This window comes from Oncorhynchus mykiss, chromosome 2 (assembly GCF_057628025.1).
Source record: "Oncorhynchus mykiss isolate SJ-2025 chromosome 2, ASM5762802v1, whole genome shotgun sequence".
NCBI classification, from domain to species: domain Eukaryota; kingdom Metazoa; phylum Chordata; class Actinopteri; order Salmoniformes; family Salmonidae; genus Oncorhynchus; species Oncorhynchus mykiss.
Window position 1 is genome coordinate 72935975 of NC_143023.1, and position 16158 is coordinate 72952132.

Sequence of the window (16158 nt, forward strand, 5' to 3'; positions counted from 1 at the left end):
TCTGCGGGAGTCATCATGTGACCACTTGCTCAATGTGGTCCCTTACGGCTATTCTTCAACATAAATGCGTAAAAAGACGTCACAATGCTGTAGACACCTTGGGGAATACGTAGAAAGCATAAGCTCATTCGTAGCCCATTCACAGCCATATAAGGAGTCATTGGCATGCAGCGCTTTCAAAATATGGGGCACTTCCTGATTGGATTTTTATCTGGGTTTCGCCTGTAACATCAGTTCTGTTGCACTCACAGACAATATCTTTGCAGTTTTGGAAATGTTAGAGTGTTTTCTATCCAAAGCTGTCAATTATATGCATAGACGAGCATCTTGTCGTGACAAAATATCCCGTTTAAAATGGGAACGTTTTTTATCCAAAAATGAAATAACGCCCCCCAGAGTACCAAGAGGTTTTAATGGACTTTTTTCAAAAACAAGGACATTTCTAAGTGACACAACTTCTTAACGGTAGCGTACATGCACACCCAACAAGCACACACTCAGACACAGTATATACCTTGCAGAAGTATTCACACCCCTTGAATTTTATCACATTTTGGTTAACAAAGTCTGATTAAAATGTATTTAATTGTCACTTTTTTGTTTACAATCCACACAATATACTATGTGGAAGAGTAGTATATTTTTTTTTTAAATATTAGTTGAAAATACAGTGCCTTGCGAAAGTATTCGGCCCCCTTGAACTTTGCGACCTTTTGCCACATTTCAGGCTTCAAACATAAAGATATAAAACTGTATTTTTTTTGTGAAGAATCAACAACAAGTGGGACACAATCATGAAGTGGAACGACATTTATTGGATATTTCAAACTTTTTTAACAAATCAAAAACTGAAAAATTGGGTGTGCAAAATTATTCAGCCCCCTTAAGTTAATACTTTGTAGCGCCACCTTTTGCTGCGATTACAGCTGTAAGTCGCTTGGGGTATGTCTCTATCGGTTTTGCACATCGAGAGACAGAATTTTTTTCCCATTCCTCCTTGCAAAACAGCTCGAGCTCAGTGAGGTTGGATGGAGAGCATTTGTGAACAGCAGTTTTCAGTTCTTTCCACAGATTCTCGATTGGATTCAGGTCTGGACTTTGACTTGGCCATTCTAACACCTGGATATGTTTATTATTGAACCATTCCAATGCAGATTTTGCTTTATGTTTTGGATCATTGTCTTGTTGGAAGACAAATCTCCGTCCCAGTCTCAGGTCTTTTGCAGACTCCATCAGGTTTCCTTCCAGAATGGTCCTGTATTTGGCTCCATCCATCTTCCCATCAATTTTAACCATCTTCCCTGTCCCTGCTGAAGAAAATCAGGCCCAAACCATGATGCTGCCACCACCATGTTTGACAGTAGAGATGGTGTGTTCAGCTGTGTTGCTTTTACGCCAAACATAACGTTTTGCATTGTTGCCAAAAAGTTCAATTTTGGTTTCATCTGACCAGAGCACCTTCTTCCACGTTTGGTGTGTCTCCCAGGTGGCTTGTGGCAAACTTTAAACAACACTTTTTATGGATATCTTTAAGAAATGGCTTTCTTCTTGCCACTCTTCCATAAAGGCCAGATTTGTGCAATATACGACTGATTGTTGTCCTATGGACAGAGTCTCCCACCTCAGCTGTAGATCTCTGCAGTTCATCCAGAGTGATCATGGGCCTCTTGGCTGCATCTCTGATCAGTCTTCTCCTTGTATGAGCTGAAAGTTTAGAGGGACGGCCAGGTCTTGGTAGATTTGCAGTGGTCTGATACTCCTTCCATTTCAATATTATCGCTTGCACAGTGCTCCTTGGGATGTTTAAAGCTTGGGAAATCTTTTTGTATCCAAATCCGGCTTTAAACGTCTTCACAACATTATCTCGGACCTGCCTGGTGTGTTCCTTGTTCTTCATGATGCTCTCTGCGCTTTTAACTGACCTCTGAGACTATCACAGTGCAGGTGCATTTATACGGAAACTTGATTAGACACAGGTGGATTGTATTTATCATCATTAGTCATTTAGGTCAACATTGGATCATTCAGAGATCCTCACTGAACTTCTGGAGAGAGTTTGCTGCACTGAAAGTAAAGGGGCTGAATAATTTTGCACGCCCAATTTTTCAGTTTTTGATTTGTTAAAAAAATTTGAAATATCCAATAAATGTTGTTCCACTTCATGATTGTGTCCCACTTGTTGTTGATTCTTCACAAACAAATACAGTTTTATATCTTTATGTTTGAAGCCTGAAATGTGGCAAAAGGTCGCAAAGTTCAAGGGGGCCGAATACTTTCGCAAGGCACTGTAAATACCTAAAATATAGTTGTTGCATACGTTTTCAGCTCCCTGAGTCAATAGATGAAACCCCTTCTGCATCGATTACAGCTGTGAGTCTATAAGAGATTTGCACACCTGGATTTTGCAATATTTGGCCATTATTCTTTAAAAATAATTTAATTTCTGTCAAGATGTTGGGGATCATGGCTAGACAACAATTTTCAAGATTTACCATAGATTTTGAAGCAGATTTAAGTCAACTGTAACTTGCCCACTCAGGAACAGTCACTGTCTTCTTGGTAAGCAACTCCAGTGTAGATTTTGTCCTTACCCTGCAGGTTATTGTCCCGCTAAAGGGGAATTCCTCTCCCAGTCTCTGGTGTAAACCAGACTGAAGCAGGCTTTAATCTAGGATTTTGACTGTGCTTAGCTACATCCCGTATCTTTTTATCCTGAAAAACTCCCCAGTATTTGCCGATGTCAAGCATACCCATACCATGACGCAGCCACCACCATGCTTGAAAACAAGGCTGTTACTCAGTGATGTGTTGTGTTGGATTTGCACCAAACAAAGCCAGTAAGGCTTTGCAATTAGGCCAACAAATTTATTCCTTTGCTGTTTTTTTGCAGTATTACTTGAGTGCCTTGTTGCATACAGGATGCATGTTTTAGAATATTAATTTCTCTATATATGTGTGTTCTTCTTTTCACTCTGAAATGTAGGTCATAATTGTGAGTCACTACAATGATGTTGATCTATCCTCAGTTTTCTACCATCACAGACATTGAACTTTGTAGCTGTTTTAAAATCACCAATGAACTTTTTTTTTATCCAGGGGAAGCTAATTGAGACCAGTGTCTCATTTATAGTTTGCTCAGAGGACCAAAAAAAACACGAATACAACAATAACAAAAAAATATAAAAACTACAAGACAGTCATAAGTAAATGACATCAGTATATTACAACTTAACCAATTAAAATAGTTGCACACTTCAATGAACTCTTTTAACTGCCCTTCTTGCACCAGGGAATCCATGTCAAGCCCTATTATTTCACACCGAGTGAGTCCATGTCACCTTATAATGTGATTTGTGAAGCCAAATTTGACTCCTAATTTGAATAACAAAGGGGCTGAATACTTATACAATGACTATTTTAGTTCTGCATTTTTTATTTATCTTCACTGAACATAAATATAAACGCAACATGTCAAGTGTTGTTCCCATGATTCATGAGCTAAACTATAAGATCCCCAAAATGTTCCATATGCACAAAAAGCTTATTTCTCTCAAAAGTTGTTCACAAATTTGTTTACATCCCTGTTAGTGAGCATTTCTCCTTTGCCAAAATAATCCATCTACCTAACAGGGTGGCATATAAAGAAGCTGATTAAACGGCATGATCATTACACAGGTGCACTTTGTGCTGGGGACAATAAAAGGTCACTCTAAAATGTGCAGTTTTGTCACACAACATAATGCCACAGATGTCTCAAGTTTTTAGGGAGCATGCAATTGCCATGCTGACTGAAGGAATATCCAACAGAGCTGTTGCCGGATAATTGAATGTTAATTTCTCTAACATAAACCGCCTACAATGTCGTTTTAGAGAATTTGACAGTACGTCCAAACCGGTCTCATAACTGCAGACCGCGTGTAAATACTCCAGCCCAGGACCTCCACATCTGGTTTCTTCACCTGCGGGTTCATCTGAGACCAGCCACTTAGACAGCTGATGAAACTGTGAGTTTGCACAACCAAAGAATTTATGCACAAACTGTCAAAAAACGTCTCTGGGAAGCTCATCTGCGTGCTCATCGTCCTCACTAGGGTCTTGAGACCTGACTGCAGTTCAGCATCGTAACCGACTTCAGTGGCAAATGCAGGCCATTCTTCCATGGCCTGCATACTCACCAGACATGTCATTCATTGAGCATTTTTGGGATGCTCTGGATTGACGTGTATGACAGCGCATTCCAGTTCCAGCCAATATCCAGCAACTTTGCACAGCCATTTGAAGAGTGGGACAATGTTCCACAGGGCACAATCAATAGCCTGATCAACTCCATGGGATGAAGATGTGTCGCACTGCATGAGGCATATAGTGGTCACACCAGATACTGACTGGTTTTCGGATCCACGCCCCTATTTTATTTTGTGACCAACAGATGCATATCTCTATTCCCAGTCATGTGAAATCCATAGATTAGGGCCTAATGAATTCATTTAAATTGACTGATTTCCTTATATGAACTGTAACTCAGTAAAATCTTTGAAAATGTTGCGTTTATATTTTTGTTCAGTAAAAAAACTTTCTTCCACTGACATTACATAGTATTGTTGACAAAATATGACAATTAAATCCATTTGAATCCCTTTTTGTATTACAATAAAATGTGACGAAATCCAGGTCTGAATATTTTTTCAAGGCATTGTACATAAATACTATACTGTACATCAATAGTTAACTTCCTCCTTGTAATCCAAGCTGCCTCTGAGCTATAGTCCATAAATACATCTATAGTTAAGTCTCTCTTTCTCCCTATCCTCCCTTTCACCCTTTTATCTCTTCCTCTGGCCCGACTCCCTTCTCTCATTCTCGGTTTTTGCCTCACGCCCCCTTAATCCCATAAAAATCCTGACAAAATCACACACACACCCACACCCGCTGACTCTGGCACACATTGCAGTGCTCCATCATTCACTCCCTTCCTTTACAAACAAGCCCATATCCTTTCTCACAAAAACACAATTATACCCTCTATCTATTCCTCCCTTTTCTCCACTTCCAGCTTTCCCCCTGTCTTTTTTTCCCTCCACTCAGGCACGCAGAGTCTCACACACATGGTGACAGAGTGAGAAGAGTAGCAGCATTCTTAGGCTGGAACACACCCCAGGCCACACATCCACTCTATGCAGTGCAGTGCTCTCCTCAGCCCCGTCTCCGGCACATGACTGTACTACACATGCTTCATGTCAACAGTCCTCATTCACCATGCAGCCATTACCATAGGAATCTGAGTTAGTAGGTTAATATAGTGAGTGTGTAGATTATGTTATCATCCCTGGCATTCCTTAGGGAGAGCCTCCTAGTGATGAGCTCCAATGTTTATTAATGATATGTAGCTTCCATGAGCTCATCCTCCCACCCCTCCACGCAGCGGGGGTCTCTGCCAGATACAGCCCCAGCCTTAATACCCAGACACTCCTCTCCTGACACACATCTCTACTCCACTACTACAGGAAATGCACTATTGGGCCCAATGGCAACAGTGTGTGTGTGTGTTTTGCTGTGAAACAACTATTCTCGTTATCTTGGTATACCTATTGATTGATTGGCTGGTTAGTCAGGTGATTTACAGTGGTATTCTTTAAACAATTTTACATTTGTCAGCATTTGTTTTTGGCTGTAGTATTCTGCCCAGGCTAATGGTTGAACTTTTTAGGTTACAGTATAGTGGGCTGATTGACATCAGTGTTATAGCTCCAGGCTGAGTTAGGACATCTGGGCTGTTATGAAGCTCCTCCTCCAGTACAGTACAACCCTGCTTCTTCTAAAGGGGCTTACAACTAGTTGTCCTTGAATGGCTGTGTACTGGAGGGCAGATGGCCCCACTCATACTGATCAGCACCACTCTAAAGAGGTGTTTGTTTAAGATTGTCTAAATCTCAGACTAGATAGTGCTGTTTAGCTTGCAGTTGATGTAATGAGACATTAACATGAGCTGGGCTGAGTCTGTGCCGTCTGAGGCTAAAAGCACAGAGGGAGGCTTTCTCACTGTCAGTCAGGCATCTCAGCATTAGAAGCCATTAATCTTGGAAGGGAGGGAGAGAGGGAATATATACAGGCCCCTTGAGGAATCACAAGGTACTGTATGTCAGCTAATTTTAAAGATGTGCTGGGTTCCTCTCCACACAAAATCAGTGTCACCCGCAATTACCTGAATGGTTTTAGAAAGTGTAGGCCAAATTTTCAGGTAATGCTTTAATGGATGGATGAGACATTGAAATATAACAGATGTCTGAGATGATTGGTGACATGGTACATTCCAAGTAGATCTCACTAACATTGAGTGGCTGCTGCCAACACACTGACACTGACTCAACTCCAGCCACTTTAATAATGGGAATTGATGGAAAATGATGTAAATATATCACTAGCCACTTTAAACAATGCTACCTTATATAATGTGACTTACCCTACATTATTCATCTCATATGCATACGTATATACTGTACTCTATATCATCGACTGTATCCTAATGTAATACATGTATCACTAGCCACTTTAACTATGCCACTTTGTTTACATACTCATCTCATATGTATATACTGTACTCGATACCATCTACTGTATCTGCCTATGCTGCTCTGTACCATCACTCATTCATATATCCTTATGTACATATTCTTTATCCCCTCACACTGTGTACAAGACAGTAGTTTTGGAATTGTTAGTTAGATTACTTGTTGGTTATTACTGCATTGTCGGAACTAGAAGCACAAGCATTTCGCTACACTCGCATTAACATCTGCTAACCATGTGTTTGTGACAAATAAAATTTGATTTGATTTGATTGAAGTGTATTGAAAATATAAGTATTGTTGTGGCCAAACGGGCCAGGTTGCTACAGTACATGGCTGCTATCAGGCATTCTTGAGGCCTGGGTAGTCTTAATGTAGACCTTTTTTACATCCTGTTTATTGTTTTACATACACTTCGTGCATATTGTACTAATAAAAAATTACTCAAGTTGCTCTTTAACAGTTTATTAATGGAACATCGTGGATCAGTTTGCAATGTTGATGCAATATTCTGAGAAATTGCAATATATATTGATGTATTTGTGACAATACTATACGTCACCATTGACTGTGATGATGAATGATTGAGGCTGTTAGATTTGATATGTTAGCCAATGTCTTGGATTGCTATACAAACTAATCTTGTTTGGTTCCCCTGAGTCCATTAATCTCAGCAAAGTGTTTGTGTGATGTCCCTGCTCTTGGGTTACATGTATTCACTTAGCAGGCATTCTTCTCTGAAGCAACTTTTAAACCAGAAACTGCAGCATTACTCTCTAGTTTGAACTCAGTATAAAGTCTAACTTTCTCTCTTCTGTCTCTCTTCCTCTCCTCTAGGCCAGAGATGACATACTGAATGGCTCCCACCCTGTTTCATTTGATAAAGCCTGTGAGTTCGCTGGAATTCAGGCCCAGATCCAATTTGGCCTCCACGTCGAACACAAACACAAGACTGGATTCCTAGAGTAAGCCCTTTTATCAGATGGCATTATCAACAATAACACTATTGTATCCAACACTACCATTCTATACATTTCAATCTTATTTAGACACAATACTAGCATCGTAGTTTAGGAGAAATCCTTATTTTTGTCATACCTATTTGAGTGCAGTACTTAACGGCATACGAGAATGATAACTCTTGTGAATGTAGGTACTGAGGCAAGAATGACCTTGTGTGAAAACATGTTTTGGAAAGTGAATGTCTGTACATGATGAGTGTAAACTTGTAAAATGTGATTTATCTCCATAGCCTTAAGGAGTTTCTACCCAAAGAGTACATCAAGCAGAGAGGTTCAGAGAAGAAAATATTTGTGGTATGTTCAGTATTATGCAATATGTTGTGGACATATGGATTAAAAGCAGTGCAATTCCCAAATATTCTACTGTTTTCAACTCTGAAAGGTTCATATTGCTGTATCTATTTCCCTCTGATCGTCAGGATCACAAAACCTGTGGAGAAATGACAGAGATTGAGTCCAAAGTAAATTATGTGAAACTAGCGAGGTCCCTTCCGACATATGGGGTCTCCTTCTTCCTGGTGAAGGTAAGATATAAGGAGAGAGGCTTGTGTTCTCCAACAGACAGTAAAATGTTATGATTTACTGTGTAAATACAGCTTACTACAAGGTTAAGATTAGGTTTGTGTGAGTGTGTGAGAGAGAGGAAAATCACAGCCAAAAACATAGAAGCACATTTTGGGAGTTTATTGCAACCTTCCATTTGATATGTGTCACTCATAAACCAGCTCAGTGCTCCCAGAACAAGCATTCCCTAACTGTAAGGCTCTTAGATATGATCAAAGTTTATTGGTTTACTTTCACAGTTTAGCAGGTGTTATAGCGGGTGCAGCGAAATGCTTACGTTGCTAGCTGCTAACAATGCAGTAAAATGTCAAACAATTCATATGTAAGGGATTTTTTTTCTCCAAACATACAAGAAATCAAGGAACTTTGAATAAAAGATATAGAAGGAATTCAACCTATCTGGTTGTGAGACTACAGCCAATACAAGCTCTATGACATTAGTTCAACCTGTGGTGCTGTGAGTCCCAGACCAGCAGATGTTTAAAAAACCTCACCAACTTACCTTGTATGAAATACAAGCTCACTGATTTAAGATACTCTCTCTAACTTGGCAAACCACTTCAGATTCCAAAATCTGACTTCCTGAGTTGAATACACTGTGAACAACTACTTGAATAAGCTAAGACAATGAACAACTGGAATAGTTCTCTATACATAGCTACCATGATAATCAAGATAATGTTATCTGCCCTTGTATGAAAATCATTGAGTCCGTACAAGCTGCTCTAAAGCTGTTACCTTGTTCCGTTATTGGAGCTCTACTTTTTGACCCTGAAATAAAAACAATAGCCTGGAAAAGTGAAAAGGTAGTTTCCTCCTAACCGTTCATTTTGTGTAGTGTTCAGCTTTGCTGGAGTGGAGCCAAGAGTAGGCTCATGATCTGAAGTGAGGCGCAATGGATTTTGTGTGGGCAGAGAAGAGGATGGCACTAGAGCCAGTCAGAGTCAGTCTGCTGCTGGAAGCTCAATCCTGACACACTGACAGCCAGGCTGAGGCTCCCCTAGCAACAGAGGCCTAGCCTGGGGATGGAGGGACTGGGGATGGCCTGATCAGCAGAACAGCAGGGAGGCCCGGTTAAACAAGCCTGAACTCTGCAGGGTCAAACCCCATCCGCCTTCCTCCTCCTCCACTGGGGCTCCTGACTCAGGACAGACAAACAGAACAGTGCATGTGTGCTATCTATGGCAGGCAGCTGTGCACTGCTGCTGTTTTAATTTCTCAGAGATGCACCCAGTTTTTCATCTGTGTAGGCGTTTAACACCTGTGAAAATATTATCTTATGTCTTGTCTGTTAGGAAAAGATGAAAAGCAAGAATAAGCTGGTCCCACGGTTACTGGGGATAACCAAAGAGTCGGTGATGCGGGTGGAAGAGAAGACTAAAGACGTGGTTCAGGAATGGCCCCTAACCACGGTGAAGAGATGGGCTGCTTCTCCGAAGAGCTTCACCTTGGTATGACCTGGTCTCAGTCCACTCCAATCCAACATTCACAGGAACACATTCTATACCCTTAAGGCTTGCACAGATCGCACCGAATGTGGATTTAGCATTCGTCTGGCGAACGATCAGCGCACTGTGTTTTAGGGACCACCTGCTGTAGAGGTCTGGCTGCCGACATTTTTCACGTGATTCTCCATGGAAAATTGGTGCGCACTCGGTTTGCAATTTATGTTCAGAGGTGCTAAGTACTCTCGGCCAGCAAACGCTAGTGGTGTGTCTGAGCCCTTAATTGACCTCTTCTGTCCCTACCTCTCATTATAGCAACAGAAATACACTATGTATACAAAAGTATGTGGACACCCCTCCAAATTAGTGGATTCGGCTATTTCAGCCACACCCGTTGCTGACAGGTGTAGTGTAATTGCAAAATAGTATGTGTTGTTGATACTACCCCCAATCCACAATGTTCTTGTTTTCAATAAACAGTTATGTTAGTGTATATATATATTAGACTGTGTAAACAAGTGATTTTACTAGAAGAATGTGAAGCACTTGGATGTTTTATTCATTTGAGTCCTTTTTCAATGTAGTGTTTTGGTTGTTGTCAACACTGCTGTTTTTGAAATTGTATTTCTTCATCTCGTTTTTTTAAACCAGATTGCGTTCAAGATTAATAGGGAGTACAATTCTGAAACATACTCTGAGGTGCATTTGCCAACATTGATTTGTCTTGCTTAGGAAGCCTTTGAAGTATGTGGAGTTAGATATTAAAATGAGTATGTCTCATATTTTATCAGCTCTTTGAAGACTTCAGGATTGTAGTGGAATGGAGTCAAAGTATGTCTGTTCATCAGTAGAAGGAATGGGGAAGGTGTTGCCACCATACTGTTAGTCCAATCAAAGATTATTTCTAAACACTACAACATCTTCCTGTGCTTGTGTAGAAGGAAAGGAACTTTGTGAACTTAGAGCACAGCATGGCAAAGAGCTGGGGAGTACATGCTGTACTCCCCATACGACAACACATACACTTCTCAATTTCCTTGATATGAATACTATGAGCCTAGATAATGACAGATGGGGATTTATGTGATGACGATATTGCCACGAGAGTAATCTATTCTAGTTGGCCTGTACTGTAACTTCATTGTCTCTCCTGACAATCTTGTTGTACCCTGCAGGATTTTGGGGAGTACCAGGAAAGTTACTACTCTGTTCAGACCACAGAGGGGGAACAGATCTCTCAGCTGATTGCAGGATACATCGACATCATTCTCAAAAAGGCAAGTCAAGTTAAACCAGAAACACTTCCCACAAGTATTTTCTTTTGACACTATTTGGTATCCCCTTCCACAGAAGCAGAGTAAGGATCGTTTTGGTTTGGAAGGAGATGAAGAGTCCACCATGCTGGAGGAATCTGTCTCTCCAAAGAAGTAAGGATCCCTCTTTCTGCACATATTATACAATACATAGGATGCTGGCCTATTTACATAGAGAATGCTGACCATCCATATTCAGGGACTACAGACAAGTTATTCCTCATGGCAATGTAAACCTTGATTTAATTGTGCATATACTGTGATCACATTTCTGCCTGCCCGGCATTACACCCCTGAGAAAAATAACACGACATGAGCTAGACTCTGCATCCTGAATTTTCCAATAACATACAGTACCTGTGAGATCATGTGTTCTCTGAAACATGATAACAGAATGCCCTCTGTTGTCCCTCTCTCCTTAAGGAATATTAGCTTTTATGTTTATTTTTTCTAACCTCCATAAGAAAAATACCCCAGGGCAAGACGGATATGTTAGTATTCTGCAAACAAAAACAAAGTCATCGGGAAGACAAGAATTAAAGGGATACTTCGTGAGTTTTATCTACTTCTCCAGAGTCAGATGAACTCATGGGTACCATTTTTATGTCTGTGTTTTTATGTCTGTGTTGAGGGGGGGGGGGGGGGGGGTGCATTGGGATTATTTAAGATACTCTTTGAAGAGGTAGAGTTTCAGATGTTTTCAAAAGATGGGCAGGGACTCTGCTGTCCTAGCTTCATAGGGATGCTGGTTCCACCATTGGGCTGCCAGGACAGAGAAGAGCTTGGACTGGGTTGAGCTAGGGGTGGGAGGACCAAGATACCAGAGGTGGCTCGGGTTGGGGTATGAAGGTAGTTAGAGGTAGTTTCGTAAACCAATGCTAACTAGTGTTAGTGCAATGACTGGAAGTCTATGGACATCTTCTAGTCAGTCATTATGTTAAGACTAATTAGCAATCGTGCAAGCGCTAGTTATCAACTTCCTTCTAACTGCAAGCAGAGACATAAAAATGGTAACCACAATTTATCTGACACTGAGTAAGTAAAGGGCCTCATTGCCAAAATCCCGAAGTATCCTTTTAATTTGTCATGTTCATGGAAGCCATTTTTTATTTATTTCTTCTCATCTCCGATGATCACAGCTAGCCTAGTTTTTATCCTTGCTTGGCATTGCAGCTTGACTCCTACAGTATATAAACTCAGCAAAAAAAAGAAACGTCCTCTCACTTTCAACTGCGTTTATTTTTTAGCAAACTTAACATGTGTAAATATTTGTATGAACATAACAAGATTCAACAACTGAGACATAAACTGAACAAGTTCCAAAGACATGTGACTAACAGAAATTGAATAATGTGTCACTGAACAAAGGGGGGGAGGGGGGTCAAGATCAGAAGTAAGTAAGTACTGTATCTGGTGTGGCCAGCAGCTGCATTAAGTACTGCAGTGCATCTCCTCCTCATGGACTGCACCAGATTTGCCAATTCTTGCTGTGAGATGTTACCCCACTCTTCCACCAAGGCACCTGCAAGTTCCCGGACATTTCTGGGGGGAATGGCCCTAGCCCTCTCCCTCTGATCCAACAGGTCCCAGACTTGATCAATGGGATTGAGATCCGGGCTCTTCGCTGGCCATGGCAGAACACTGACATTCCTGTCTTGCAGGAAATCACGCACAGAATGAGCAGTATGCCTGGTGGCATTGTAATGCTGGAGGGTCATGTCAGGAGGAGCCTGCAGGAAGGGTACCACATGAGGGAGGAGGATGTCTTCCCTGTAACACACAGTGTTGAGATTGCCTGCAATGACAACAAGCTCAATCCGATGATGCTGTGACACACCGCCCCAGACCATGACTGACCCTCCACCTCCAAATCGATCCCGCTCCAGAGTACTGGCCTCGGTGTAATGCGCATTCCTTCAATGATAAACACAAATCCAACCATCACCCCTGGTGAGACAAAACCGCGACTCATCAGTGAAGAGAACTTTGTGCCAGTCCTGTCTCGTCCAACGACGGTGGGTTTGTGCCCATAGGCAACGCTGTTGCCGGGGATGTCTGGTGAGGACCTGCCTTACAACAGGCCTACAAGCCCTCAGTCCAGCCTCTCTCAGCCTATTGCGGAGAGTCTGAGCACTGATGGAGGGATTGTGTAACTCGGGCAGTTGTTGTTGCCATCCTGTACCTGTCCCGTAGGTGTGATGTTCGGGCATCTGGGCATCTTTCTTTTGGTGTTTTTCACAGTCAGTAGAAAGGCCTCTTTAGTGTCCTTAGTTTTCATAACTGTCACCTTAATTAATTGCCAATCTTCTGTAAGTTGTTAGTGTCTTAACGACCGTTCCACAGGTGCATGTTCATTAATTGTTTATGGTTCATTGAACAAGCATGGAAAACAGTGTTTAAACCCTTTGCAATGAAGATCTGTGAAGTTATTTGATTTTTACGAATTATCTTTCAAAGACAGGGTCCTGAAAAGGGGACATTTCTTTTTTTTTCTGAGTTTATAACACAGATAGACTGTTGTCCTGTCACGCCGAGCCCAGACACCGATTGTGTCTCATACCGGATCCTGCTGGGATAGACATTGGGCATCATATCACTCCCTGCTGTTTAGGGGCCAATGGACTCATGTTTTGTTTCTTAGCAAGGAGCATAATTGCTGCCTCTCAAAATAAGTAGTAATTAACCAATAGTGAATGCGACAATCTGTTTACAGGGGCAGTGGAACAGCTCTTTTCGTGTGTTTCAGTACTATCTGTACTAACTCACTGTTATGGCTCTGTTACTACTATCCTATTGTTATGGAGAAAATACTGAGTATTATGTTTCCTTATCAGAAGATGCCCTGTAAAGGTCCTAACATCCATCTCCCTCTCTCTCTCTCCATCGTTCTCTCTCTCTCTCTCTCTCTCTCTTCTCAGGTCGACCATCTTGCAGCAGCAGTTTAACAGGGTGGGTCGTGTGGAGCATGGCTCGGTGGCACTGCCAGGTATCATCCGCTCCGGGTCCATCGGTGGCCCTGACAACACCTTCAACATGGGCACCATGCCCTCTGCCCAGCAGCAGATCACCACAGGGCAGATGCACAGAGGACACATGCCCCCGCTGGTGAGCATGCCCGCTGGCACCCATACCAATGTCACACAGTAGGAGCAGTGATGTGCAGAGAACCTTGCTTACACCATCACTAACTACGATCTTTGTCTGTTTAAAATGTGTGTGTGTTGTCAGAGCTTGGCCCAGCAGGCCCTGATGGGGACCATTAACACCAGTATGCAGGCAGTGCAGCAGGCCCAGGCTGATCTGGGGCAGGTAGATAACCTGCCTCCTCTTGGACAGGACATGGTGAGTTCCCTCTTCCATTCACTGGACTAATCCACACACCACAGCCACAAAATTACACCATTCAATACTGCTCAACTTCCCCCACACGTTGAACCTTTTAGTCCACGCAGCCTGGTCAGTGAAGATTAATTCACTCTTTTTTTGTGTTTTTGGAAAATATATTTTTGTATCCCATTGAATGTATTATTTTAAAGTTTGGCATTTTTCCTCTAGATGTGCTTGGCTAAGCGTACTGTAGAGAAGGGCTGAGTTTGTTCGTCTTTTTGAACTCCCATGTTTCACGTGTAATTAGGTGGTGGAAATTGACTGTAAATATGAAAGATGTACTTTAAAGCTGGAAACTGGTTGTGAAGAAGCCCTTGTCCTGATTTTAAAAAATATATATATATGAGCTGAAAATCCCCCACTGTGATGAAAGCCAATAGCCGTCCTTCTCCCTCTCCTGAAAGGCGTCCAGAGTTTGGGTTCAAAACAAAGTGGATGAGTCCAAACATGAAATCCACTCTCAAGTAGATGCCATAACTGCCGGAACAGCATCTGTGGTCAATCTTACTGCAGGTGAGTGCCCAAGAGTTTCCTTACTGATATTTGGAACCATGTACTCATGTAGTTTTCTGTTATATTTGCACAAGAATCCTTGTTTATGAAAGGCCTCTAGACTTAGGTCGAAAATGCCCTCTTAAAAATAACAGCCGCTTATCTTCAAGGGCAAAACCCACAGGGATAGAATCAAAACACACATTTTCCAAGTCGATCTGGAACGACTAGGGAGGAGGGGTCTGAGTTCCCTTTAGATAATGGAGCATTTCCCATTTGCCCTAATAAATATTTCCATTGATGAATAAATAGTGAGCGTGTTGTCCTGAAGCTTAACTAGCTGACAGCCTCTCCATGCTGTCCACTCCTCTCCCTGCCTCTTGTCTGGAGCTGTGCCATGCTGCTCCACACTGCTCCCTGCCAGCCTTTCAATAGGTTTTAATCTATCCCAGCCATCTGTTGAATGGCACTGAGGCTCCCTGTTATCATCCAATAGAAACTTTTACCTCTCCACAAATGACTATCACAAACTCTCTCTCTCTCTCTCTCTTGCTTTCTCTGTGTGTGTGTGTGCGTTTGTCTCCACAATACCATATCCAATGTGTTTTCATTATGATGGTGACACTGATGTGTGTGTTATTATGGCACCACTCAGGTTGCTGCTTGTGGTTTGGGCTGAGAGAGTGGCAGAGCAGAAGGTATAACAAAGGGTTAACGAGGACTCTTTTCCCTAGGTGACCCTACAGATACAGACTACACAGCGGTTGGCTGTGCCATCACCACCATCTCCTCCAACCTGACAGAGATGTCTAGGGGGGTGAAGCTGCTGGCAGCGCTGGTGGAGGACCAGGTGGGCAGCGGGCAGAACCTGATGGAAGCTGCCAGGACTCTGACAGGGGCCGTCTCTGACCTGCTCAGGTCTGTGGAGCCTGCAGCTGGAGAGGTACAGACACAAAACAGCACTGTTCTATCAATCACATCTGCTCTATTCTCCATATTACAATGATTACACAGAGATTGAGACGTACTGCATGTAGACTCCCTTTTAACAAATACACCAGTGTGTTTCTTTTTAGTATGTTTTCGAAAACAATAATGATGTGTTCTGTAGAAATAATCACTGGGAGCTGGTGATGTGAACTGTATCTGAGAGCAGCGGAGTGCTGTGATTGTGCTGTGGTGCCGCGGTGGGGTCAGTGTTGTGAATGTGGCGATGTCACCCCCTCCCATGCAGCCCAGACAGACGGTGCTGACTGCAGCAGGAAGTATAGGCCAGGCCAGTGGAGACCTGCTGCATCATATGGGGGAGGGCGAGACCGACGAGAGGTTCCAGGTTGGACTGGACTTTCCTCGCTATTTCTATAGTAAC

General features: G+C 42.3%; 1 protein-coding gene across 1 annotated transcript in view; it reads left to right on the forward strand.

Annotated features, from left to right (window-relative positions):
• The window catches only part of tln2b (talin 2b), a 144930-nt gene that overhangs the window by 80945 nt on the left and 47827 nt on the right, over nucleotides 1–16158 (forward strand). Inside the window, exons 8-18 of the mRNA XM_036954991.2 lie at nucleotides 7404–7531; nucleotides 7819–7882; nucleotides 8008–8112; nucleotides 9448–9603; nucleotides 10773–10874; nucleotides 10948–11024; nucleotides 13829–14015; nucleotides 14139–14252; nucleotides 14702–14810; nucleotides 15524–15732; nucleotides 16024–16122. Of these exons, the coding sequence (XP_036810886.2) occupies nucleotides 7404–7531; nucleotides 7819–7882; nucleotides 8008–8112; nucleotides 9448–9603; nucleotides 10773–10874; nucleotides 10948–11024; nucleotides 13829–14015; nucleotides 14139–14252; nucleotides 14702–14810; nucleotides 15524–15732; nucleotides 16024–16122 (1350 nt within the window). The remainder of the gene's footprint in view (nucleotides 1–7403; nucleotides 7532–7818; nucleotides 7883–8007; nucleotides 8113–9447; nucleotides 9604–10772; nucleotides 10875–10947; nucleotides 11025–13828; nucleotides 14016–14138; nucleotides 14253–14701; nucleotides 14811–15523; nucleotides 15733–16023; nucleotides 16123–16158) is intronic.